The sequence below is a fragment of the Suricata suricatta genome, chromosome 2 (assembly GCF_006229205.1).
Source record: "Suricata suricatta isolate VVHF042 chromosome 2, meerkat_22Aug2017_6uvM2_HiC, whole genome shotgun sequence".
Classification (NCBI taxonomy): Eukaryota; Metazoa; Chordata; class Mammalia; order Carnivora; family Herpestidae; genus Suricata; species Suricata suricatta.
The window spans coordinates 99,561,219-99,588,757 of record NC_043701.1 but is presented as its reverse complement, the minus strand read 5'-3'; the positions used below and the strand labels follow the sequence as shown (position 1 = coordinate 99,588,757).

Sequence of the window (27,539 nt, the reverse complement as noted above, 5' to 3'; positions counted from 1 at the left end):
ATATATATATATATATATATATATATATATATATATATATATATATGCAGAAAGGAAAGACAAGGGACTCTGGAGACTCATTTATAGGAGGATTCAGCTGTTTCATATTTAAATTGCTTCCAATCTTAGAATATGAAATAAGTAACAATATGAAACCTGTTTTGAATAGATATACTTGTTTACTTGTTGCAATGATACATGTGCATGCTTGCTTACAATGTCATTTTGTAGGTTTCTAGATGTTATATATATAAAAAAGATGTTTCCAAACAGCCATAATAAATCTGTCACACCCACATACACCTGCCCCCCAAAAGCAAACCAAACAAACAAAAATAAACCTCCAGGTACAGATAGCTTCAATGAAGAATTAAACATCTGAAGAGAAAATGATATAAATTTGATAAACCATTTAGACAAAGCAAGACAAGGGAATGATTGCAACTCAATGTTAAACCCGCAGTGCCCAAATACTAAACGATTACAAATATTTACAAAACGACAGACCAAGTCCCTCATGAATACAGACACAAATATCCTCAACTGTAAGCATATAAAACCCAGTGATATACAGAAGTTATCAATGATCATCACATGTAGTTTACATTAGGTAAGCTTAGGCAAGGTCAGTTCAACATCTGTGTATCCATCAATTCATCATAAAATATGGTAATAGATAAACACCATATGATTATCTCAATAGAGTGTAAAAATCATGACAAAATTTAATCACATTCATAATCAAAAGTCAAAATAAACAGGGAATGGAAGAGACTTTCCTTCACCCAGCCATGGCACCTCTGAAAAGCCTCTGGCCAGTATCCCACCTAACTGGGAAAGCCCGTGGGCTGTGACAAGACTAACAGGGAAAAGAAGCCAATGCTCACCACTTCCACTGGGTGCTTTTCCGAACCAGACTAATGGGGCACCACAAACAAAGGGGATGGGAACTGTAAATAAAAAGTGAAAGCACCTGTATTCTCCTGTGACATGATCAGGTAAGAAAAAACTCCTAAAAATAAAAAATAAACTCTTAGCACAGTAAAAAGTTTAGCAAGGTCACACTGTACAAAGTCAATACTTCTACAAGAAAATAGGAAAAACTCTTCAAGAATCTGGGGTACACAGAAACTTCATGGATGAACACAATTATCTTTGGGCCATTAAGAAAAATGTTGAGAAATTTAGTCTTGTCAAAATTAAAACTTCTGATATTTGAAAGATACCAGTACGAAAGTCCAAAGAGAAAACACATAGACTTACTTCCAGAATATATAAATAACCTTCACAGGTCAATGTTCAGTAGAAAAATAACTTGATAAAAGGGTAGAAGAAAATATTTGAACGACAATTCACAAAAGAATGTATGAGAGAGATGCTCGAAGAGAACCTGAGGAGATATTTGGGATCAGCTGTATGGTAACCGTGGACAGATGGAGAGGGCTATACTCTAGTTGAGACACATTTTTTTAAATGGTCAATAGCAGGACAGTAAGAATGTGAAACAAGCAGAAATCTCATACATTGCTGGTAAGTGTGAAAATCATCCAACCAATGCTTTTTAAACTCTGGGAGTTTCTTAATGGGTTGAACACACCTTACCATATTCCCCTACACCTCACCTCTCATGCATTCACCCAAGAGAAAGGAAAATGTAGCTCCGTGCAAAAATGCGCGGAGATGTGCTTACAAGTTTTATTCACAATAGCCAAAACTAGAAACAGCCCAAATGCCTGCGAAGAGGTGAATGCATAAATAGCTGTCTTTAATAAGTAGGTGTGCATGATTACGAAGTGGCATAAGGGAACAATTTGGAGCAGCAGAAAGTTCTAGATCTTCAGAGTGGTACTGGTTAAAGGGCTGAAAACACTTGCCAGAACTCACTGAACTGTATAATTAAAATGTTTGCATTTAAAATGAAAATGTGCGCATCTATGACACCTTCATAAAGTTGATTTAAAAATATTTTTGCATAAATAAAGCTCCTAGCCCAAATGGTTTCACTGGTGAATTCTATAAAATACTTAAGGAAAAAATATGATTATTATATACATATTCATGAACATATGTATTATACACATACATATATAACATACATATATAAGATTTTTCAGAATACAGAAGATGAGAGAATATTGCCAACTTGTTTTTTCATGGCTGGAATATTCATGATGCTAAAACCGAGAAAGAAATTATAATAAAATGCATAATATAAATAACACATTTCCTTAAAATATTAACGTTAAATACAACAATATGTAATGATGGTGTAAAGTCTGTCCAAGGAATGTAAGGCTCAATAAATATTTTTAAAGATTAAGTAAAATTTTATTTTCATAAATGCTTAAAAGCAGTTGACAAAATCCAATTCTCATCCATTATAAAATAGCTCATGAACTAAGAATAAATAGAAATTTCTTGTTCCAATAAAGGACATATAAAAAACAAACACAGCTAGCATTATACTTCAAAATGATATGTGGCATGTTTTCCTCCTAAGATTACAAACGAGATAAGCATATTCTCATAATTTATATTAAATATTTACTTAAGGCCCCTGCAACAGGGAAGAAGAAATAGGGGGCATAGAGACTGAAAAAATTAAGTAATACTATATTTGCTAACCCATATGATTATTTACATAACAAACCAGAGGGGTCTACAAATTACCTCTTATAAGGAAGTTTCAGAGGTCATAGGAGATAAATCCCACATACAAAATAAATTCATATTTGTATTCTAACAATCAGCAATAAAAGCCAATCAATAAAAAAATCCAGCTGAAAATAGAGTAAACAGTGTGTCAGACATTCTCACTGAAAATGACAGAATGTTGACCAGAGTGCTTCCAGAAGCCTAAAGACACAGATGCCTCTATGCTGTCTCCTGTAACAGCTACAGCCGTCTGCACTCCCACCAACCGTGTACAAGCGTGCTCCCTCGCCAACACTTGTTATCTAAGGTCCCGTCGTCTTATTGATAACAACGTGATGATATCTCATTGTGGTTTTGATTTTCACTTCCCTGGTGATTAGTGATGCTGAGTATCTTTTCATATACCTGTTGGCCATTTGTATGTCTTCTTCTGAGAAGTATCCATTCAGGTCATCTGCCTGGTTCTTTAATTGGATTATTTGTTTTTATGCGATTGAGTTGTAGGAGTTCCTTTACAGATTTTGGATACAACCCTTTATCAGGTACATGGTTCACAAACAGCCAAAATATGGAAGCAACCTAAATGCCCATCAATGAATGAAAGAATAAAGAAAATGTGATTTATATACACAATGGAATACTATTCAGCCTTAAAAAAGAAGGAAATTCTGCGACTCGTGTCAACGTGGGTGACCGTGGGATATATTATGCTGCGTGCGTGCAATAAACCCGACACAGGAAGGCGGGTACCACGTGGTCTCTCTCACATGCAGAACCTAGGACAGTCTAACTCAAAGCCGCAGAGAATTGAATAGTGAGTTGCCAGGGGCTGGCAGGAGGGAGAAATGAGGGGATGTTATAGTTTCAGTTATGCAGGATGAATTAAGTTCTAGAGCTCAAAATATAGCAATGTAACCATAATTACTAACATTGTACAGCACACTTGAAATGTACTAAAGGGGTAGATATTAAGTGATCTTTGTGTGATGCGCACACACACTAATAGTGCCTATATGAGGTATGGGAGGTGATGGATTATGTTAGCTTAATTGTGGTTATTGTTTCATAGTGTATACATATATCAAAACATCAAGTTGTACATCTTATATAGAATGTTGTCAATTCTACCACGATACTGATGAAAAAACTACAATACTTCATGAATACAAAGCCACATTCTGTCTCAACCATAATTCTATCCGGAACTGACCAGCTGATTCTAAAGTGTATATGGAAATACGAAGGACTTTTCCAGAGATGACAAAGACAATATGTCCCATCCTACACATTCTTCAACTGTGACACTCTTGACCTCCTTATAAACATGCATCGACCTTTGTGAGTATGGCAAAAGTGACACAAGGTGACTTCTGAGGCTAGTCATAAAACACAGAGCTTTCCATTGTTTTCTTAGGACATGAGCTTTTCATTCTACTGCCATACAAGAAAGTAATAGTACCAGTGCTTCTACGGGGTGGTTTTCGTGCATATCACCACATTTAGTTAGTACGGAAACCCTCAAGAATGACAGGCATACAGCCACCGTCAACAGGGAATTCCTGCAACCAAAGGGACTAATCAGCTGAGGCAGAACTCTGGTTCAGCCTAATAAACCTTAAAAGCAAGATCAGAAAATGGTCAAACTGTTTTCCAACAACTTACCTGTGTGTGCCAGGACAAAACTCACTAATATAAGAACACAGAAATACAAAAACATTCAACAGCAAACAGCAAAACATGCATAATGTAGAGCATTCAGTAAAAAATTAACTGCTATGAGAGGCAAGAAAGTATGATTCGTAATAAAAAGAAAAATAAATGAATTGCAAGCTACTCTGAACACACATGTAAGATCTAGTAAAAGAGGCCATTTACACAATTAATATAACAGTATTCCGTAAGTTCAAAACTCAAGATAAGGAAGATATAAAAAGCATTTAAGTTACCTGGAGGTCAAAATCTAAGAATGTGTGAGATGAAAAAACACACAGGGTAGGCTTCATGGTAGATTTGATTTTGCAAAAGAAAAAATTAATAAAATGTGAAGATGAAACAATAGAAACTCCAAAATAAACACACAAAAATCTGTGAGCAAATGCCAGTCAGGCTCACATGCTTTTAAATGGAATCTCTAAAGAAGAAGGGGTCAAAACTATTTAAATAAATAAAGCAGAACAATTTTCCAAATTCAAAGAGCACAGAGTGTCCACAGATCCAATAAACTCAAAGACAAACTCCAAGGGCAAGAATCACGAAGATAAAAACTACATCGAGGTGAATCACAGGTATGTTTCTTACAAGCAGTGATAAAGAGAAACTCTTAGAAGGGTCCTCAGAAAGAAAGCACCTACTGTGCCAAGGAACAAAGACGGAGGTGACAGCAGACTTCCACTGGAAACCATTCAAGTTAGAAGATAAAGGGCCAATGGATAAAGAACAGAAAAACTGTCAACCTAGATTTCTATATCCAGTAAACAAAGGAGTTCAAAAATGAAGAAAAAGAAAGACTTTTTTTCAGAAATTAGAAAGATGAAGTATTTTCAACAGCAGAGTGACAGCAGAAGAAATAAATAAAATCCAAAAACAAATGTAGGTCTCCATGAAGAACGACTACTGGAAATGGTACTTACATGGTTAAATACATGAGATTTTCTTGTTACTTACATCCCACTAAAAGATAATCAGCTAATAAAAACAACGATGTACTGGGAGATTTGTGATATATACAAAACTAAAATCAATGTCAAGAATAGCACAAAGGTCAAGACAGGAGAAATAGAAATATACTATGTAAGATGCTTAGCGCTTATGCGAAAGAACAGAATATTATGTAAAGGCAGACTTCAGTAAATTAATGATATATACTATAAAGAAATCAGGAAAATAAAAATACACAGATTTGTAGTACTTAATAAACAGCAACATTAGTGGAAACATAAGTTACATTCAATTGACTTAATTGAAAAAAATTAGAAAGGAACAAAAAAATAAGAGGGAACTAGAAAACAGTGAGATGATACTCTTAACCCTAACAATATGAATTGTCATATTACAATGGGTTTAAAGATCCCAGCTAAAGGATAGATACTGTCAGATTAGATATTTTTTAAAAGAATCAAAGTATATGTTGCCAAAATGCATACATCTTAAATTAAAAACATTTTTTTAAGTAAGGAAATAGTAAACGACACAGCATAGCATGTATACTGGTTCGTTTTATGTGTCAGCCTGGCTAAGGACTACCGGCTGGTTACTTAGCCAAGCGCTACTCTAGGCATTGCTGTGAAGGTGCTGTGTGGATATGGCTAGCAGTTACAATCAGCTGACTCTATTAAAGGAGAGAATACCCTGGAGGGACTGATCCACTCAGTTAACAGGCCTAAGAGCAGAACTGAGGCTCCCTTGAGTCGGAAGAGATTCTGCCTGTGAACGTCCAGCTGAATCGTGTGGCCACGAGAGCTTCGTGTAACTTCCCTGAGGACCCTCTCTGTGGGCTTTAAATTAACCAGCTATCAAAACCACATAAGCCAATTTCTCACAATCTTTAAATATCCATATATATCTTATTGATTCAATTTCTCTGGTAGAACCCTGACTGATAAATCATATCAACGCTAACAAAGAGAAATCATTGTCACTTATTTGGCAATATTAACATTAGGCAAAGTTAGAGGACAGACCATTACAAGGGATGAAGGACCCTTCATAATGGTAAGGGTCTTGCCATAAACAGAAGGATATGATAACCTTAACCATTTATGCAAAAATAGAATTAGTTCAAAAGAAACAAAGAAAAAAAACCGAATGAACTAAAAATAGACAATTCAATCACTTTAGTAAGAAAGGTAAATAAAAACCTCTTTCTAAATAATAGAATAAAATGCAGACAGAAAATCAGGGAAGATATAGGAGATTCAAATAATATGGACAACGAAACTGACCTATTTGATATTTACAGAAGAACATTCTATCCAATGAGGGGAAAAATACGCACTCTCTTGAAGTACAAATGGAACATTTACCAAGATAAACCATTTGTTGGGCCATAAAATATTTCAATAAAGGGTTCAAGTTGTGTAAAGTATGTTCTCTGACAACAACTGAATTAACCTAGGTTTCAATGAAAGAAACATATCTGGAGATTGCCTTAACACTTAGAAATTAAATGCCACATTTCTAAATAACTGATAGCTTAAAGAAGAATCAAAAGAGAAATGGGCATTTTGAAGTGAATGAAAATGAAAATACAACATGTGAAAATCTGGTAAGGACCACTAAAGCAATACTAGGGTACTGAGGATACAAATTATCAAAATGTTAATTTGATATCAAGAAAAAAATAACCTACAGAGCCATATGTATTTTAAAAACTGAACCTTCAGCAAAAAACAAAAGACAAAAAAAATAATTCCCAACAAAGAAAACTAAAGAAAAGGTGTCCTGTGGCTCTGCCTTGCTGCTCATTGTAAAATGCAGGAGGAAGGAGAGAAATGGAGGACTGCGCGGTTAGGCAGAAAGAGCCAGCATGTGATCATCTGAAAGGTTGCTGGCCGACCGATATTGCAAAAGATGCTGAAATTGGGATAGTCACCAGCTGAAAGCCAGCTCTGGAGACAGCGATGGTGTGGCCGGGTAAACTGCTGCTCCTGAAATAAGGTATGTGACTCACAGATCTACTCAACCGTCCAAGGTGGAATTGACACAGCTATTCAGGAAAGATCTGAGCCTCCACAAGATTTCTGATTAATGGTGTGAGTATCCAGAGCCTACAAAGAACTCCTGCAAGGTTTTGAGAATGTTTTACAGCAGAAACATTGCTACCCTGGACTAAAGGGGACAGACAGGATGAAATTAAAGAGAGCTATTAGAGTTCCAAAGTTTACAAGCAGGGGATGGTATTCTTACCTACAATCATGTGCTCTCCCTCCAGGAAAGGGAGGAATGACGGGCAGGAGAGCATCCCAGGCCCAGCGGCCGACCAAGCCAAGCAGGGCCGCGGGCCTGGAGCCTACAGCAACGGGCTCCGTGGACATAAATAAAGTTAAGCAAGGAGGTAGAAGACCTGCACACTGACAAGTACTGCTTTCAACATTGCTGAAAAAGAAATAAAGAAGACATAAATAATTGGAAAGGCATCTGTATTTAAGGATTGGAAGGCTTACCGTTATTAAGATGAGAACATTAATGCCACACAAGGCAATCTACAGATTCAAGGCAGTCCTTATCAAAACCCAAACTGTGTGCATGTGTTTTCAGAAATAAAAAAAGCCACCTTAGAATCCATATGTAAACTCATGTATCTACAAGTGACCAGAAAATCTTAAAAAAGAAAGACAAAATTGGAGGAATCACACTTGATGATCAAAACAGTGTGACATGAACACAGACATCCAGACCAATGGAACAGAAGAGAATCCAAAAACAACCCCTCCCCTACACGATCAACCGATGTCCAACAAGAAAACCAAGACCATTCCTGGTGTAAAGGATGGGCTTTTAAATAAAAGGTTCTGGGAAACTGGATACCTCACAGGCAAGTGAGTGACACTGGACCCTGACTTTCCGCCATATACAAAAATCAATTCCTATAAGGCCCCACCACCAAATGCCACCATATTGGGACTTAAAGAAAATATATCTACCTCTAACTATCAGATACTTCAACTGAGCATTTAGTAGAGAGAGCATGAGCTTTTCAATAAATGGGTCTGAGAAACCGGGCATTCAATATGAAATAAAATCACACAACTTCACAGGACACAAAACAATTAAACTGAGATCTCAGTTAAACCACATACTCCTACTTAAAACCTAAGAGCCACACCTTACTCCTCCTGTGGTCCTCATGCTTTCACAATGCCAACACTGATAGACTCCCTATCACCCAGGTTCCGTCCCCTTGGGTCTGGCCAGAGGGGGCTCCCTAGAGGTCTGCAGGACGGGACACTCCTTCCCCAGGCTTGCTGCAGGGTGTGCAGCGTGGCTGCCTCACCACAGGCCCACAGCCTGCGCTCCACAGCCCATCTCCCCAGCTCCGGCCCTCACAGGCTGCATCGCTCCTTCCTCGTCCTCCTTCAGCCTGGGGATGGTAGATGCTTCAAGGTGTTGTAGTTCTAGATGCTTCAAAGCACCTTACTGGCCCTTTCCCCCCCACCCAAACCTCCAACAACCGCACTTTCATGAAATGCTACTGAAAATTCTAGTGAGCCCTGTTTCCTGTTTGAACCTGACTCATACACTAGAGTATATCACATTAACTTGTTTAATGGGAATTTTTTTGTTTGTTTTTTAAATTTATTTTTGAGAGAGAGAGAGAAGGAGCAGAGGAGGGGCAGAGAGAGAGAGAGGGAGACAAAGAATCCAAAGCAGGCTCTGTCAGCACAGAAGCCAACGTGGGGCTCAAACTCACGAGCCATGAGATCATGACCTGAGCTGAAGTCAGATGCTCAACCGACTGAGCCATTCAGGTGCCCCTTTTAATGTTTTTTATTGTGCCCATCACCATGTATAATTTTACTCACTTCTCTGTTTAAGAGTTGTTTGACAATTTAAACGTCAGAGAAGCAACTTTTTCAGGTCACTCATCATTGAATCCCTAGGGTCTGACCCTTAGTGATAAGCACTGTATTTATCTCTGAATTCTAACAGATGTCTGGATGAATAAAATATAAAATAATGCCCCTAAGGTACTAAAGGTATTCATGAATTGCTGAAAAATAACAAGGAACTGATTCATAGTGGGTATTACAAGTTATGCCATGAAGCCAGGGTTTTATTATTGAAGGTTTTAAGGTAAAAATTGAAGGGATTACATTTGGAATTTAGGAGTATAACTGAAAGCTATGTGAGATACAGCTGAACAGGGGAACTACGGGACACCAGTTAGGAAGCGAATGTAATCATTCCACATGTGCGCACGCGCACACACACACACACACACACACACACACACACAGGAATTCAAATTAGACAACTATTAATAGGAACAGAGACGAGAAGATAAGTTTGGGAGAAAGACCGAAAGGAGAATTTAACTGCAGGCAGGCAGGCAGTGAGGGAGAAAGAAGCTCTGGAAGAGAAGGCGAGATGAGGCTGTCTAGTGAACAGGCCTTGAGTGGCAAGTGTCATATTCCCGTCGGCTTAAGGGAATTAGCCCACACAGCCTGCAGTGAGCGCAGGGACACGGCCTAGCTTTAAACGGCTGGAGAAGCCTGTTTTTTACATTTAGAAAAGTGGTGCTTACAGTCCAACTAAAGAAGTCCCAGAATATCTGTAACTCCACCTCTTGAGAGAGAGGTGAAGACAGTGTGAACATTGAAAACTGTAATAAAAGAATAAACCAGAAAATCTCCAAAGTCAAAATGGTCGTTTTTTAAAAGCAGTACTCACATTTCTGGAAATGTATACAAGGAAGTAACTCAAACAATAAAAGCTGATTAAGTGTAATTGTAAATCACCTTTAATATAGTGGTAACAATAGGAAATAATCTAAAGTTTAACAGAAAATGCTTCAACATTGTTGGCTACTGTTGGCTATTGTTGGCTAGCCATCTGAAATAAATAAAACCAGTCTGAAGACAGCAGAGTCATACAGAACTATGTTCATAGCTTAATGGTTAACAGAAAGTAAGTCATAATGACTTCATTATTCCCACTGGGCCATTACTATTAGCTGTTAGAATTGTAAATTTATGAAGACAAAAATTAAGTGATACCATACAAAAATAAGTTTGAATTATAAGAGGAAAAAAATCCTTGTAATTTTTTTTTCTTCACAGTGCCTTTAGGGGAAAATTTTAATATTTTTACATCTTATTATGAAATATAACACATTAAGAGAAAAAAAGACATAAATGTACAATATAGTGAATATTTCCACAGAAACCTCTCTAGAAACAGTTTAGGCTGTAACACAGCCTACTGCCATCACCCCCAAATTCCTCCTGTGCCCCCTCCAATCACTCTCCCATCCATCCCTCCAGAAGTCAACACTCTTCACTTTTGTGGTAATCATGTCCCTGGCTTGCATTACAGTTGTAGCGTTCAGAAATAAATCTCTATGAAAGAGTTGAGCTACATCTACATTACATGAGTTCTGTGGTGTTCAGCTTCTTTCCTATAATTCCTGTTAATAATATCATCCATATGATCGTGATCCCCACTCATTCACTGTCATTCCTGTAAAGCATTCCATTGCATGGATAGATCGCTAGTTACTCACACGTCTTACCATTAGTGGACACTTGGGTTGTCTCTAGTTTGGGACTATTAGCAAATATGCTGTGATGAAATTTCCCGGCGTCAAACGCTAGTCACAGAATTTGTGCGCTGCACATTTACTACAACACCAAACTGTTTTCCAAAGTGGTATCATCTCCACTCACTCAGGCTCCGTGGCCTCCACTCCTTTTCAACACCTAGTACGCCCTGACTGTTTACTTCCTGCCAATCTCAGAGTTGTGTAGTAGGATCTTATTCTGCCTTTAATGTACATTTCCCTGATTATATACAGTTTGAACATATTTTCATGTGCCCATTCATCATCTGGACTTACTCTTTTATGAAATACATTTGTTCAAATCTTTTCCCATATTTGAAAAATGTTTTTTATAAGTTCTTTAATATGTTCTGGGTACTGGTCTTTTGTTGGTTATATCAACTACAAATAAGTTTTCCCTTCTGTGGATTATCTCTTCTCTCTTTGCAGTATCTTGATAAACACAAGTACTTAATTTAGTAGAAAAAATTATCAGTCTTTTTTTTATTAAAGTTGGTGATTTTTTAATGTCTTTTTTGGGAATTCATTTTCTGATGCTAAAGACATGATGATATTTCTCTACATTGTATTCTAACATATTTACAATTTTGTTTTTGTATTTATGTCTATAACACATCTGGAGATGACTGTGATTTTTTAACTACATCCAAGTCCATTTTTTTCTACATGGTTTTGCATTCTAGTATTACTTCTCTGACAATTTTTGTCTTACATATTTAAAATCATGTTATTTATTACATACTCACAAATTTATTAATATTACATTATTATATCTTCTTGGCAGATTTATTCTTTTATTGTCATGTGGCACCCCCCATGTATCTAGAAAGACTTCTGGCCAATTCTGTTTTGTCAATATCAGCTTTTTTTATTATGATTTGTCTTGGTTGTTTGACTTAAAAATTAAAACAAAGGTTCAGGGTTGCATATCTGAGCAAGATAAATGTTAGAGTCTAAAAGACCTTATTAAAAGTAACTCTATTAAACAATTCACTTGTGCTGCATAATTAAAGTACAAAGGCACATAAGGTACACTTTATTAATAAAATCATCTCAAGATATTCAAATACTGTACCTGGAACCTAATTATTTCTGACCACTCACAGACATAATATCACTAGCTAAGAGTTCCTTGCTTGAGTCTTCCCGGGAGTCCCAAAAGCTTTGAATGTCCAGCAGCAAATCTCATGTTCAGAGAAAGCAACAGAACAATATTATATAAACTATTACTGAGCTATACATTCAATCTGCAACAGTCAGTGAAAAATGGTCTGTTTCCCCAGTAGAAGGAAGGTTATCTTATCTGGGTACTGCCTTATCAATGCTACTATTCAAGCATTTTAAAAAGGTCTGGTTCCACTGTTGCTAATACTCAGGAATCTCAAAGTTCCATGTGTATCAGAATCACCTTATAACAGAAGGAGACGTCTGCTTCCCATACCGCGATATATTTTTAAGAAACTCTTTTGGTAATTTTGATACATGCCAGAGTTTTAAAACCACTGCCACAATTTAAAGAGGAAGAAAGAGAAGATTAAATGGGAAATTATGTCAAAAAATGTTATTTGACATACAGGTATTTTTTGAGGCAATTAAATAAGAATAAAATGATAAAAGATAAAAACAAGATACACAGAGTTTTACAGAAATAATATAAACCATAGAAATCATCCAGGAAATCAAATTTCAGAATCTGTGTTTAAAAAAAATTATATTAGGAAACAATAAAATATTCCAGCTGGTCTTTGTTCGCATTATCTTTATAATTTATGAAAATATGAGACATCTAGAATTCACAAATGTAATAAGAATCTTTCTTCAGCATCAAAATATTGAGAAAATCATGACAATATTGGCAATGTTAACTGTGAAATGAGGGAAGTATTTTACAGTGAAAATTAATTTAAAATACTAAATAATTAGACATGAGCAAGATAACATAGGTAGAAATGTTAAGCCTGCACTAGTTTATAAGTAAGCAATCTTTATCTGTCATCTCGAAGTAAAAGCACAGGAGTGAAGTGCAACATCCAAAAAAGAAGAAAACCCACTGTTCACTTAACCGCCTGCTGAGAGAGTAAACACATTTCTCTCACATTCGTGTCCCAATCAATCTTCTTTGTTTAAACATATACTTGCTGTCTCTTCAGTTTGAAACAAGTTGTTTTACAAAGTATCTCATATGTTTTCATTTGCTTCTCCCTAGCATTCCATTTTACACTCGAATGGATTTAAACTCATTTAGTATGTTAATTTTGTCTTGTAACTAGTGGTATATTTTATACTGCCTTCCAATTCAAAGAATGATTTAAATGTCTTTTTGGGCAGCATTTGCTCTCTAAAAATTCTGGCGGGACGGCCTCGTGTAATATAGACAAAAACCACTGTATGTCCTGGTCACATTGTACTTAATGAGTTCTGTTTTAAGGCAGCTCAGTCTTGTTTCACTCGTGCAACAGAAATTATAACTGCACAAAGGTAATTCTAAATTGAATATTTACCATATGATGGCATAAAATGAAATTTAGCAGATCACTATAATAAGTATACTGAGCAATGACAATGATCCCATAAAACTGGAAAAATAAATTTCATTTCTCGCCTCCACTCAAAGGTATGGTTCCCGCTGCCACATTAAAGGTGCACCCTTCCACTCTGGCCTCTCCAAGCCCAGCTCAGCCCAGATCTCTCCTGATAGCACCCCTCTAGCCCAGGTATGCAGACCTCCCCGTCCCCCGATGCTCCTTCAGGCCCATGCCTGGATGGTAACTGTGACCCTCACATCTTCCAAGTCCTACCTCAAGTCTCACATCAGCCAGAAAGCCGTGTCTCAATCACATTCTCTGTGACCCAGCCTATCTGTAACTCAGTTTCCTTTATATCATTTCCTTTTCATTCTCTTCCCTAAGGGTTCTACAAAAGCATTTCCTGTGTCTCTAAACTCTGGGCACAGACCACATGTCTGGGAGAACAAAACAGTATTCTAGAGGCAGGAAATATTTCTGAGGCTTGTAAGCTTCATTACATACTTCCCATGGAGTCTGCTGGCAGGAGTAAAATAATTACTTTAATGAACTTGATAAATAGTATGCTGCATAACAGACTGTTATAATTACATGGTAAAATGACAGAATCTGACAATTGTAGTGTTATCCAAAATTTTATAAATGCAAACATATTTCATGTGCTTCTCAAAAATTCAACCCTATTATTTCACCAGAAAAAGCCATGCTTAACTATTTCAAAATTCTTGGAATTAATGACATGCAAATATTTAAGCTTTTCAGTTTATCTTAGGTCTTTACAAAGTGAAAATATAAATGCATTTAAAAGGTAGCTAAACTACCAGGTTCTGGCTTCACTGTTTGGCAGTTCCAGGCTTTCTTCACCATTGTCTGTGCTCTAAAGTGATATACGTATCACATATTATCAAAATAGTTACAAAGTTGGCATATGTGTCTTATTTGTTAAATCTGTGACATGTTTCCTAAAATAATTTTTCAAGTACATTTTGTCAAATTTCATATCCTTAACCAAAGACTAAACAGAAAAAAAAATGAAAAGTAATATCTAGCCAATTAAATAAAGCAAAGCAAAAAGAAAATTAAGTGCTCTATTATATGAGAAGGATTCTATCTAACTTAAGATAGAGAGTACAAAAGAACAATCAGAGAAGACTGAATGAAAATGGTACTAATTTACTGATGTTGATATTAGAAAGCCTTTTAAAACTGAAGATTAATTGCCGCATTCAACTTTTGAAAAGAGATATTCAAAGACTCTGAATCCATGAATTAACTCATTCTAAACAGCCTCTATAGAACTCTCTTCTTTAATATGAAGAAGACAGATGAAAGCCAGGTAGCTCAGATCCCTTAAAGCTCGGATCAAAAGTCAGAAAAAAACAACTGGTAAGAAAACAATTCACATACTTATTGCAAAAAAGAGAAGGTAAAAATATAGCTAGTCTGGACTGTGCAAAAGTAAACTCATCAATAACCGATTCTAACAAATATATCATTTGGCTCTTTCTAGGGTAGGTAATGACTCACGCCTAGTACCCATAAGTCCCTCCCAGACAACTGCCTAATGCCCCAACCCCTCTTTGCTAGAATGTTAATACGAGGCCCAAGTTAAGCCAGCCTTTTTTCTTTTGGGTCTTCAAGTCCACATAGTCTTTTCAAACACACTGTTTAAAATCAACTAAAGAAATATCTAAATGATAGTAATAAGAAATATTAGGCATTCACTTAGGCATCAGGAAAAGAAGGGAGTTTTCATAAATATAAACCATGAGATTATAATTCATTACATACCACAGCATTCAGGACATTTTGGATGTTTCAGGGTATTCATTCCATACCCTGGAAAGCAGCGATTAATCCATACCATTTGAAGAGTACCTTCAATATAGTATATCTCCGGCAGTGGCTCTGCGCGTCTGCCTAGAACTTCTACTTGTTGATTAAAAAATCTCTCTATAAGATTTTTAGCCTAAAATTGAAATACAACATGAGAAAATTATTATCAGAAATAAGTGTAATTTTAGTACAAATAAGGGTGCTTATTTATTTACAAGCAATGAAAACAAATTCTTGCGGTCCTTATTCGTTCTCGCATTCATAGGACATAAATAATATATAAAAATTCAAAAATGTCACCTATAGACATTAAATTTCCAAATAGACTTCAAGGACAGCTACAAAGAAACCATTTGGATATACAACCATCATTTTGGTCCCTTTGGATTTTGAATAATATATGGATGGGCATATGAGCACAATCAAAACAGCTCTTTGAAATTAAACATACTCTAAGAAATGTACTCCAACAATTAATGTGCTTAAAAATGTACTTCAAGAATCTTTAAAAAGCATATCCCTTAAAAAGGAATACCGTCCATTCTTTCCACAAAGAAGGATTAGGATTAAAATCAAGAGGAAATATAGCAAATGTTAAAATTTCCACCTCTGTGCTCCCAAAATTAAATGAACAAAATAATTAAGGCATCATTCTGATCTATAATTAATTTCCTTTCCTCCTGTAATAATTATTCCGGTGTGACTCTTAAAATTAACAAGGGGCTTTTGTGCTTTTCAGTGTTAAAGCATGAGGTAGGGCTATGAGTTCAAACCCTCTATGAGCCTGGTAGCTCCCAATTTTACAGCTCTCACTCGTAACTACTAATCTGGTCAGGAGCATGAATGAATGGACTCATGTTGATCTCTAACCACTAAAGGTGTACCTCAACTTACTGATTTCTTCACATTTCTTGCAAATTGCATTCCTTGCATGAAAATTTATTCTAATAATTATACCAATGCATACTGCATTTAAGGCAAATATTCTTATTCTATTAGTCAATTACTTAACAGCTTTCTATAGTTTAAATGGTTTGCTTTTGCTTTTGATCAACTTTGGTAAATCTGTTATGGTTTATTTGGTGAAACAAAGTTTGGGTAAGGAAGTACTTAAGAATTAATTAGATATAAGTCTGGTATCTAATTAGTCATATTTAAATGCCAGACCATAATTAAAAGGTACAGGAGCACAATCATAATCACTCAGCTTCCTAATAATACTTTAAAAAAAATCAATGCAACTAAACATGGGAAAACGTGATAGGGACAAAAATCATCAGATAAATTAGATTCCTATTTCCTATTTTCCCTCTAAAAAGAATAAGGATAGATCTCTTATTTGATAAAAGAAAATAAAAAGGCAAAAACTGGTTTGAATCATTAATTAAATTTTTTAAACTAACTAGGTTGACAGTTGATGTGGGGTTAATTATTTGTACCAAAGGGTGAAATTGACAAATTCTCTGAGCGGGTAAGGATTATGAATTTTAACATAAAACTTTTTGGATCAGTGTGGATGATATAAGAAGAAATCATAATGATAGAAACTCTATAAATTAATCATCTGGTCTAAGACATAAAGAATTCATGTTACTGAATAAACACCAGACTTCCCAATCCCTGCTCTCCTCCTTCCTCCACCCTCAAGAACCTTTAAAGAATCATTAAGCATATATGGAAGGACTATGTTCTACATTGACTGGTCATTAATTACAGGGCTGGACTGAGAATTCATTACTCTCTCAACAATGAACAGCCTGTCAAGTGTATGAACTTTGACAGGCAGAAGTTGAACAGCTTATATTAAATACCACAGTCTGCTCCACTGACCATGCCAACCAAGTTAGGCAGTGAATAAAGGTTACTGGGAAGTATTTAATATTTGCTTAATACATTAAGCACTGCATTAGCCCAGCAAGCCTAGAAGGCGTAACTACTTAACATCGTGGGAGTTCTGTAATGGGTAACACATATCACACGTTACTGAAGACCAGAGTCCAGCTGGAGCTGCAGTACCTACTAGGGGAGAACTAATATCTACCAGGTGTTAAGATATTATACCTGTAAGTTCAAGTCCTCCAGAAACCCTTGGTTAACACCTATATTTGGAAATCTCTGTGGAAAAATAACTATGGTCATCAAGTGGGGGTGGAATTAAGAAACAAAAAAGAAGACAGAAGTTTAACGTTATCTTGGATGAAATGGACAGAACTGGAAATTTGCACAAAAAAGATCAGAGATACTGGTGCTCAGGGAGCAAGTGAGAGAAAGGATATCTTGTCTCCTAAAAGGAGGTCCCAGTGGAGAACTATAGAAAATGATTAAACAGAAACACAAAGCATCCTCACAGCAGGAACACTGTAACACGGATACCGTGTACACGGCAGTGAGGTGGGCACAGAACTCAGGGGTAAAGCTCAGTCTCAAAGCAGGACAAAAAGCAAGAGGAGGAAAGTAAAGGTTATACTACAGTTTGAGTTCCACGGACGCTGGAATCCATTCCTGAGAGGCACCCTAGATCCCTGCACGTCGGAACAGAAAAGGTTAGCTTCGCAGGGTGGGGAGACTTCAAGGCTGCAGCCAAAGACCAAAGAACCCACTCTCCACTCAGCGACGTCACTGAAGTGCTGGTTGTGCCAAAGGGATTAAACTTGCTCCAGGAAACTAGGCTCTTAAGAAGAAAGCTTAAAGGCAAACCAATTTGTGTTTTGGAATTATTAGAGATTTAAGTGGTCATATTAAGAATTTTTGAAGTAGTATATTTCTAATTGAAAAAAGCAAGTTACAGGCAGTGGGAGTATGGAAATGATGTTTCAAAATACAAGACACTAGGGCACCTGGGCAGTTCAGTGGACCAAGTGCCTGACTCCCTGCTGCCAAACTGTCAGCAGAGTTGGCTTGGGATCCTCTATCTCCCTCCCACTCTCTGTCCCCCCCGCAACCTGCACTCTCCACTCCCCGCCCCCCAAAGAACTACAAGAAACAATTTGCATTTTCAACTATATGGAACACTAGATATCTTGAAAAATCCTCCTGCTAAAAATCACCTAACTGAACGTATTTCAACAATGAGAGAAAATAAAAAAAGGAGGAGGATAGGAAGAGACAGACAGGGAGGCCAAAAATGAGGGGAAAACTACAAATGTAACCAGTAGCTAAATTCTGGACTCATTTCATGCCAGTCTGAGTACTCCAGAGCATTTTAATTTACCAGCCTAAAGAGATAGGGGGAAAAGCCTTTTAAACCTGTTAAAAACATAAAACTCTGTAAAAAAATGAACCAAGAGAAACATTCAATCGCAACAGGGAAATAACAAGAAAGCTTCTCTCTATCAAAGCTGAGGGAGGGAAGGGGGTTGGAAGGGGACTATAGAGGGGAGGGAATGGGGGAAAGCAAAATCTCCCCTGGGAATCCCTACACAAGGGTTTGTGTTCAAGGGGGTTTGGGTTTTTATTGCATTTCCTGTGTGGTATAAGATCCCTGAGCTAGAAGTTAACATAAAATGCAGCTTTTTTTTGAGAACAACCCTGAGAGTCAGGCAGAAGCAAACCCAGGAATCCTGCAGAAGCTTACTCACAACTCAGACATAGGGACTATCTGAAATAAAGGCTGATAAACACGACTTCATCCACCAGAACTATACGAAAAAGGACGAAATGAGAAGCAAAAGAAGAAACAGCAAACCGCCAAATTAGAACATCAAGAAATTCACACAATAGAATTTCAGTTACCTAAGATATAAAAATAATATATAGTATGCTCAAAATAAAGACACAAAACTGATATGAAAACATGAAAAAGTAAATGTTTACCATAAAAAAAGGTAAAGTACATTTGTAAAACGACTTCCCTAAACTACAAATGATAAATGGCTTGCAAAATGGAGTGAAATAAAAACTCAAAGGACAGACTGAACATCAGATTAGGCCCAGGGGGAGGCAAAATAATGTAACCCAATAAATATCTGAGATTACTCAGAATATAGAACATAAAAAAGAAAAAGGTAAGACAGCAGCAGAAATATGGAGAAATCAATGAGATCATCTAAAACATATTAAAATAGAGCTTCTAGAGAAACAAATGGGGCAAAAGGTAATTTTCAAAGTTATTCCAGCAGAAACATTTCCAGAACTGATGATGGCAATGGATCCTCAGATCTCAGTGGAACAATAAATTCTGGAAGAAAAAAATGACATCAGAAGGATGGACTGAGATGCAAGAAGGAAAAGAAAGCAAAGAAATGGATAAAACTGTGGGCATATGTAAACAGACATTGAAATTATGAAATAGTATTAATAATAAATAGAAAAAAACTTTTAAAAGAACTAAAATACTGTTTTAAAAAACCATAAAAATGATCAGGTCATCAGAGTTATAGGTCTTTATGTCTCTTGTACTTATTTGGAAACTAAAATAAGTAACTTTTGGTTCTGCTATCAAGAATACATCTTAAAATCTGAAGCAAACCCACAAAAAGAGTAAGAAAAGAATAAGATCCAAATAACAGAGGAAAGACACAGTTAAAAAAGAATGTTTAATAAATCCAAAAAATATATATAGGGAAGGAACAAAACCTAAAGAATAGAAAACCAGTGTAAATGATATGTAGGGGAATGATAAAACCAATCCCCATAAACCAGTCGCTTTATTTGAAAATAATGAAGCAATGGACAAGGCAGAATATGAAACAGAATTTTTTTTTACAAGACACAAGGCACAATCAACCATAAGAAAGCAGAATTAAAGGGAAAAGGTTACAAAGAACAGACGGAACCCACCCTCCTCCAAATACAAGGGTGCTGTATTTAAACACAAACATAATTAAATTAAATATAACTGATGTAAATATTCCGATTAAAAGGCAGAGATTGTTAACTGGACTTAAAAGATTGTTGACTAGGTTGTTAATTTGAACCCCAAAAGAAAGACACCAGTAGGATGGCAGAACAGGAGGTCCCAGTTTTCACCCTACACAGAAACACTGTTTGGACAGTCATCATGGATGAAAACACTTTGTAAGAACTCTACAATATAGTTGAAATGTTCCAGCATCCCCAGGGACCACAAAACCCAAGGTCAAATACACTGAAAATGGCTGGAATAACAGTTTCACATTGACCACATCACTGCTCCCCTGGGCCAGCAAAACTCGAAACCTAAAAAGATCCCTCGGGCCCACAACTTATCCCATGGGGGAGAGACAGTGCCATGTGAAGGTCTGGCTTCCCAGCCTTGCGCGGCACTGCCCATGAGGCCTGCTCCTGGAGGTCCACATCTCTGTCTGCAGCCAGAAGTCAGACAAAATCAGCAAGGCTGGACCAACTAGGCAAAGCTAAGAACAAGGAAAAGGGATGGTGTCTCATAGGATCGAGCCAGGGCACCATGAACTCCAACAGATGGCACACAGAGCTAAGCAACCAGTGTGAAATTCAGTAACAAGTTTCACTCTGCAAAATTTGGAGAAGATATACAAACCAGAAATTCTCTTCAACAAAGAGGGAGAGAAATGGCACCTGCACTCATTGGCCAAGAATGTAAGTGGGCTGCTTTAGGCAAAAGAGAAAGAAAGGTGACACTTTGGGCAGCTGGCATGACTTCACAGGCTATACAGGAGCAAAAAAATCATAAAATGTTTCTTCTGGTAGGAGAAGAAGTGGCACTGACACACAAGGCCCTGGCATTTCAGGGCATCACCTGAGGGAAAAGGACTGAGTTGCCTCAAACACCTGACGTGGTTCTCAGCACCCAGCATGGCTCTGTGGGATTGAGAGAAGGAATACAATTCTAATACCTCTCCCCTGAGAGAGAGAGCTAGGGGAATTCAGCAGGTGCATCCACTGAAAAGATCTGAGATTCCTCTCCCCACCCCACCCCACAAGATCTCTCATCAGGTCATTCCCTCCTAAAGCAAGACCATAAAGATTGGAGGAAGTGGCCATTTCTTTAAATGGGCAGACACCAACCAAGGCTATTAGGATCACAAATCCTCAGGGAAATAGGATGCCATAAAGGAACAACAACAACGCTCCAATAGTTGACTACAAAGATATGAAGATTTATGACCTGCCTCACAGAGTATTCAAAATACATTTAGAGAAGCTCAGTAAGCTACCACACTGAGAGATAACACACAAAATCAGGAAAAGAATACATAAACAAAGAGACAGAAACCATAAAAAAGAAATTTTAAAAAGCAGCCATAAAAAAGAACCAAAAAGAAATTTTGGTATGAAGAATACAATGCTTGAACTGAAAAATTCAATAGAGAGCTTCAAAGGCAGACCTGACAAAATAGAAAAAAACAAACAAAATCAGCAAACTCACAGACAGATCATCTGAAATTATCCAGTCTGAGAAAATAAAAGAAAAAGTAAAGAAAACCCACAAGACTCAACACATCACCAACTAAACTAATATATGGATTATGGAGATCTCATAAGTATAAGAGAAACACAAAGAAATTAGAAAGCTAATTTAAAGAAATAATACCAAAGAACTTCCTAAATCTGGAGAGAGAAACAGACATTCAGAGTCATGAAGCTTACGAATCCCAAATGGGTTGTACTAATCAGTACCACCAAGGACACCAAGACATATTTTAACTAAATTGTCAAAGTTCACAAGACTGAATTATGAAACCAGCTGGAGAAAAACAACGAATCAAATAAGGGGTACCCCCTAAACACACCTGACGATACCATCAGTGGATTTCTCAACAGAAACTTTGCAGGCCAGAAAAGTGTGTAGTAATATATTCAAAGTGTACGAAGAAAAAGACTGACGTTTAATAACGAAGGAGAGAGGAGAACTTTCAAACAAACTGAATGACCTCGACACCACCAGAAGCCCCAGCATCTCAGTGAGAGTTCTGCGTTGGAAGAAGTGTTAAAGGGAGTTCCTCAAGATGGAGTAAGAGGATGCTAGACCACAACAAAAAGAATGAAAAGTGTAAACCTCACTGGTAAATGTAAATACATATGCAAATACAGAATAATGTAATACTGTAACGGTGACACACAAACCGTATTTGAAGCTGGTAAAAAAGTTAAAGACATAAGTATTAACAATAAATGTAACTACAAAAATCTGTTCATGGATGTACTATACAAAAGATGTAAATTGTGACACCAATAACAAAGTGTCTGGAGGGGGGGATAAAAATATATTTTCATAAGCAGTTAAGTTACCCACTTAAAACAGCCTGTTATAAATATAAAATCTATATATAAGCTTCATGACAACCACAAAGGAAATATCTAAATAAAAAAGCCAAAGCATGTCAATACAAAAAAATTCAGCAAATAACAAAGGAAGAGAACAACAGAGGAAGAGAGTAACGAACTACAGAGCAGACCAAAAACAATTAACAACTGGAAATAGTAAACCCTTACCTAACAATAATTACTTTAAATATAAACAGATTAAACCCCCTCATCAAAAATCAGAGTGGCTTTGTGGATAAAACAAGCTCCAACTCTATGTTGTGTACAAGGAAGTGACTTTATATTTAAGGGAATTCACAGGCTGAAAGTGGAGGATGAAAAGAGATCTGCAGATGAAAACTAGACAGGAAGGATGTTGTACTTGACATCTGGAGAAAAATCCTCTTTGCATAATAAAACAAACTATCATAAAATAAAATACAAAGGAGGTCATATATAATGATTAAAGAGTAAATTCAAAAAGATGATATAATAATTATAAATATATGTGCATCAAACATGTGTGTTTATATAAACATATAAAGAAAATACTGACAGAACTGAAGAAAAACATGACATCAATACATAATATTAGAAAAGTTCAATACTCAATTTCAATAATGGATAGAATATTTAGATATACACTCAATAAGGAACCATCAGACTTGAATAACACTATACACTAAATAAATTTAACAAATATATATATAAAACATTCCATAAACACTCATGTTTTCAGATACATTATTTATAAGAACCAAAAAGTGAAAGTAACCTGTATGTCTAGCGATGGATAAATGAAGAAACAAAATTTGGCATAAACTTACAATGGAATGTCATTTGACCTTTAAAAGAAACTTCTAAGACATGGTAAGATACGGATAAATCTTGAGAACATTATGCTAAGTGAAATAAGCCAATTACAAAAATAACTATATTACTGAACTTATATGCAGTATGTAGAAGAGTTAAACTCAAAGGAACAGAAAGTTTAATAATGGCTGCCAGGACCTGGAGAAAGGGAAATGGGGAGTTAACACGCCCCACTACCAACTGGTAGAAATACTGCACAGAAAACCAGCAAGACTGTGAAAAGATATAAACAATGCTGTCACCTAACATGATATAATCATCTACATACAAAAAAGCCACCCAACAAGAACAATGCACTTTTTTTTTCAAGTACTTACACAACATTTACCAAGATAGACTATGTTTTGAACCATCTAACAAAGCTCAACAAGGAATTGAAATCAGTGACATCCTTTGAGTAAGTAACCAGTAGTGTGACTGCTGGATCATAGGGTAGTTCTATTTTTAACTTTTTGAGGAACCTCCACACTGTCTTCCTGAGTGGCTGCACCAGTTTGCATTCCCACCAACAGTGCAAGAGGCTTCCCTTTCTCCACAGTCTTGCCAACATTTGTTTCTTTGTCCATTTTAGCCATTCTGACAGGTATGAGGTGGTATCTCACTGTGGTTTTGATTTGCAAAATATTTCCCCGATGATGAGTGATATTGAGAATCTTTTCATGTGTCTGTTGGCCATCTGGATGTCTTCTTTGGAAAAATGTCTGCTCATGTCTTGGCCCATTTTTAATTGGATTATTTGTTGTTTGGTGTTGAGTTTGGTAAGTTCCTTAGATATTTTGGATACTAATCCTTTATCAGATATGTCATTTGCAAATATTTTCTCCCATTCTGTGGATTGCCTTTTAGTTTTGTTGACTGCTTCATTGTGCAGAAGCTTTTTATTTTGATGTAGTCCCAATAGTTTATCTTTGCTTTTGTTTTCCTACCTCAGGAGAGATAGCTAGTAATATGCTGCTATAGCCTATGTCAGAGAAGTTACTGCTTATGTTTTCTTTAAAAACTATTATGGCTTCATACTCATATTTAGGTCTTTCATCATTTGGAATTTACTTTTGTGTATGGTGTAAGAAAGTGATCCAGGTTCATTCTTTTGCATGATGCTGTCCAGTTTTCCCAATGTCATTTGTTGAAGAGACTGCCTTTTTCCCATTGGATATTCTTTCCTGCTTTGTCAAAGATTAATTGACCATACAGTTGTGGGTCCATTTTGGGTTTTCTATTATGTTCCAGTGATCTATGGATCTATTTTTGTGACAGTACCATATTGTTTTGATCACTACAGCTTTGTAATGTAACCTGAAGTCTGTAATTGTGATGCCTCCAGCTTTGCTTTGCTTTTTCAAGATTGCTTTGGGTATTCAGGGTCTTTGTGGTTCCATATAAATTTTAGAATTATTTGATCTAGCTCTATGAAAATGTTTGTGGTATTTTGATAAGGATCACATTAAATGAATAGATTGCTTTGGGTAGTCTAGGCATTTTAACAATGCTTGTTCTTCCAATTCATGAACATGTAATGAATGTTTTTCCATTTCTTTGTGTCTTCTTCAATTTCTTTCATCAGTATTTTATAGTTTTCAAGAGTACAGATCTTTTACCTCTTTGATTAGGTTTATTCCTAGATATCTTAAAGGTTTTGGTACAATTATAAATGAATTGATTCCTTGATTTCTCTTTCTGCTGTTTCATTATTTGTGTATAAAAATATTACATATTTTTGGATGCTGACTTTGTACCCTACAACTTTAATGAATTCGTATATCAGTTCTAGCAATTTTTTGGAAGAGTCTTTTGAGTGTAATCTGCAAATAGTGAAAGGATACAAAAATACTGACTTGAAGGAATATATGTACTCCAGTGTTTATAGCACCATCATCTACAATAGCCAAATATAAAGAAAACATCATGTGTATATATATATATACACACACACACATCTATACACACACAAATATATATATATATGTGTATATATATATATATATACACATATATATATTTAGAGGGAGAGAGAAGGAATGGAATATTACTCAGGCATAAAAAAGAATGAAATCTTGCCATTTGCAGTGACGTGGATGGACCCAGAAGGTATTATGTTAAGCAAAATCAGTCAGAAAGACAAAAACCATATGATTTCACTCACTTGCAAATTTTAAGAAACAAAACAAATGAACATAAGGGGAAAAAAGAGAGAAAGGCAAAGCAGGAAACAGACTATTAACCACGGAGAACAAGCTGCTGGTCATCAGAGGGGATGGGGTAGGGAAATGGGGGATGGGGATTAAGGAGGGCACTTGTGATGAGCACTAGGTGTTGTATGGAAGTGATGAATTACTGAATTCTACACCTGAAACTGATACCACACTGTATGTTAACTAACTGGAATGTAAATAAAAACCTGGAAGAATAAAATACAATCAATGACATATCAAAGTACATGAGACAGAGCTAAAGTCAAGCTGAGATGGAAATCTACAGCACAAACCTTTCTATGAGATAAGACAGAAGAATATAAGTAACCTGTCTCAAGAAGCTACAAGGAGAGTGACAAGGAGAGTAAGACAAGGAAGGAAGCAAACAGCAAAAAGGAAATAAAAGGTGGAAGCAAAATTTAATGAAATTGAAAACAGGGAAACAATAAAGTCAATGTCACAAAAAGCTGATTCTTCATAGGGATCAATAAAATTAATAAAGGTCTAGCGTGAGTGACAAAAATAACAGAGAAGACCCAACCGAAATGTCAGCAATGAAGTGGAGAGTAGCACTAAGAGGCATTAAAGGTCATTAACAGAAGAAAATTTCACCCAACTCTATGCTCAAGCAAAGGACAACTTAGAAATGTATTTATTCTTCAAACACTACAAACTATAAAAATTCAACTATAATAAAAACAATTATCGGAATAGCTCTATAACTATTAAAGAAACTAAATATATAAGAAAAAGCTCCCTAAATATTAATATCCAGGTTTCACAAAATTCCATCAAACATTTCAAAAATTAATTCCAAATTTAAATAATCTCTTCCACTAACAGAAGGTAAAACTTTCCACTTATTTCATGAAGCTATTATTGCCTAAATACCAAAACCAGACAGAGCCTGTATTAATGAAAAACAATGGGGGGAGGGCACCTGGGTGGCTCAGTCAGTTAAACATCTGACTTTGGCTCAGGTCACGATCTCACAGTTCATGGGTTCGAGCCCCCGGGTCACAATCTATTCTGACAGCTCAGCATTTAAAGCCTGCTTCTGATTCCATCTCTCCCTCTCTGCCCCTCCCCCATTTTCAGTCTGCCTCTCTCTCTCTTAAAAATAAACAAACATTTAAAAATAAATTAAAGAAAAACAAGGGACTAATATCTCTCATGAATTTATATGCAAAAATTTTCAATACAATATTAACCAACTAAATCCAACCATGTATAAAACATTACACAGCATTACCATGTGTGATTTATTCCAAATACAAGGTTGCCTCAATACTCTAAAACCCATCATTTGTAATCCACCTATCCACAAGTAAAAAAAGAAAAATCGGGCGATTGTAACAACTCAGAAAAATCTTGGACAATATCCAATACCTACTGTTAGGAAAAATTTTACCAAATTAAGACTACAGGAGTACAGTTTCAATATCATTTACAAAAAGCATCTACAAAACGCCTACAAGGAACATCGTACTTCAAGCTGAAAGGATGAATGCTTTTTCCATAAGCTCAGAAAAAGGAAAGGATGTCGACTCTCACTACTCACATTCAAACTCATAAAGCACTGAATGCTTCAGCCCCTTCAAGAAGTCAAAAAAAAAAAAAAGAAATCAATAAAGAGGCAAACGTACAGACTGGAAAGGAAAAAAATAAAACTGGAGATGACATGATTGTCAGCAAAGGAAACCTCAAGGAATATAAAACAGTCCACAATACAAAAGATCTCCTAGAACTAATATCTAAATTCAGCAAGTACCTCAGAAACAAGACCAACACACTGATAAAATGCATTACTAGGCATGAACAGTGAACATAAAGAAACCAAAATTAAAATGTAGTATTTTCTTTATTTTTTTAAGTTTATTTATTTACTTTGAGAGAGAGAGAGAGAGGAGAGAGAGCATCCAAAGCAGGCTCTACACTGTCAGCACAGAGCCCGATGTGGGGCTCTATCCCAAGAAC

The 27,539-nt window shown here is 36.2% G+C and overlaps 1 protein-coding gene across 2 annotated transcripts in view; it reads right to left on the bottom strand.

The window, feature by feature from the left end:
- Positions 1-27,539, bottom strand: part of ZPBP (zona pellucida binding protein) — a 105,654-nt gene that overhangs the window by 16,644 nt on the left and 61,471 nt on the right. For both annotated transcript variants that reach the window (XM_029930605.1, XM_029930615.1), the window contains one exon: positions 15,250-15,427. In XM_029930605.1, coding sequence (XP_029786465.1) covers positions 15,250-15,427 — 178 coding nt within the window. The remainder of the gene's footprint in view (positions 1-15,249; positions 15,428-27,539) is intronic.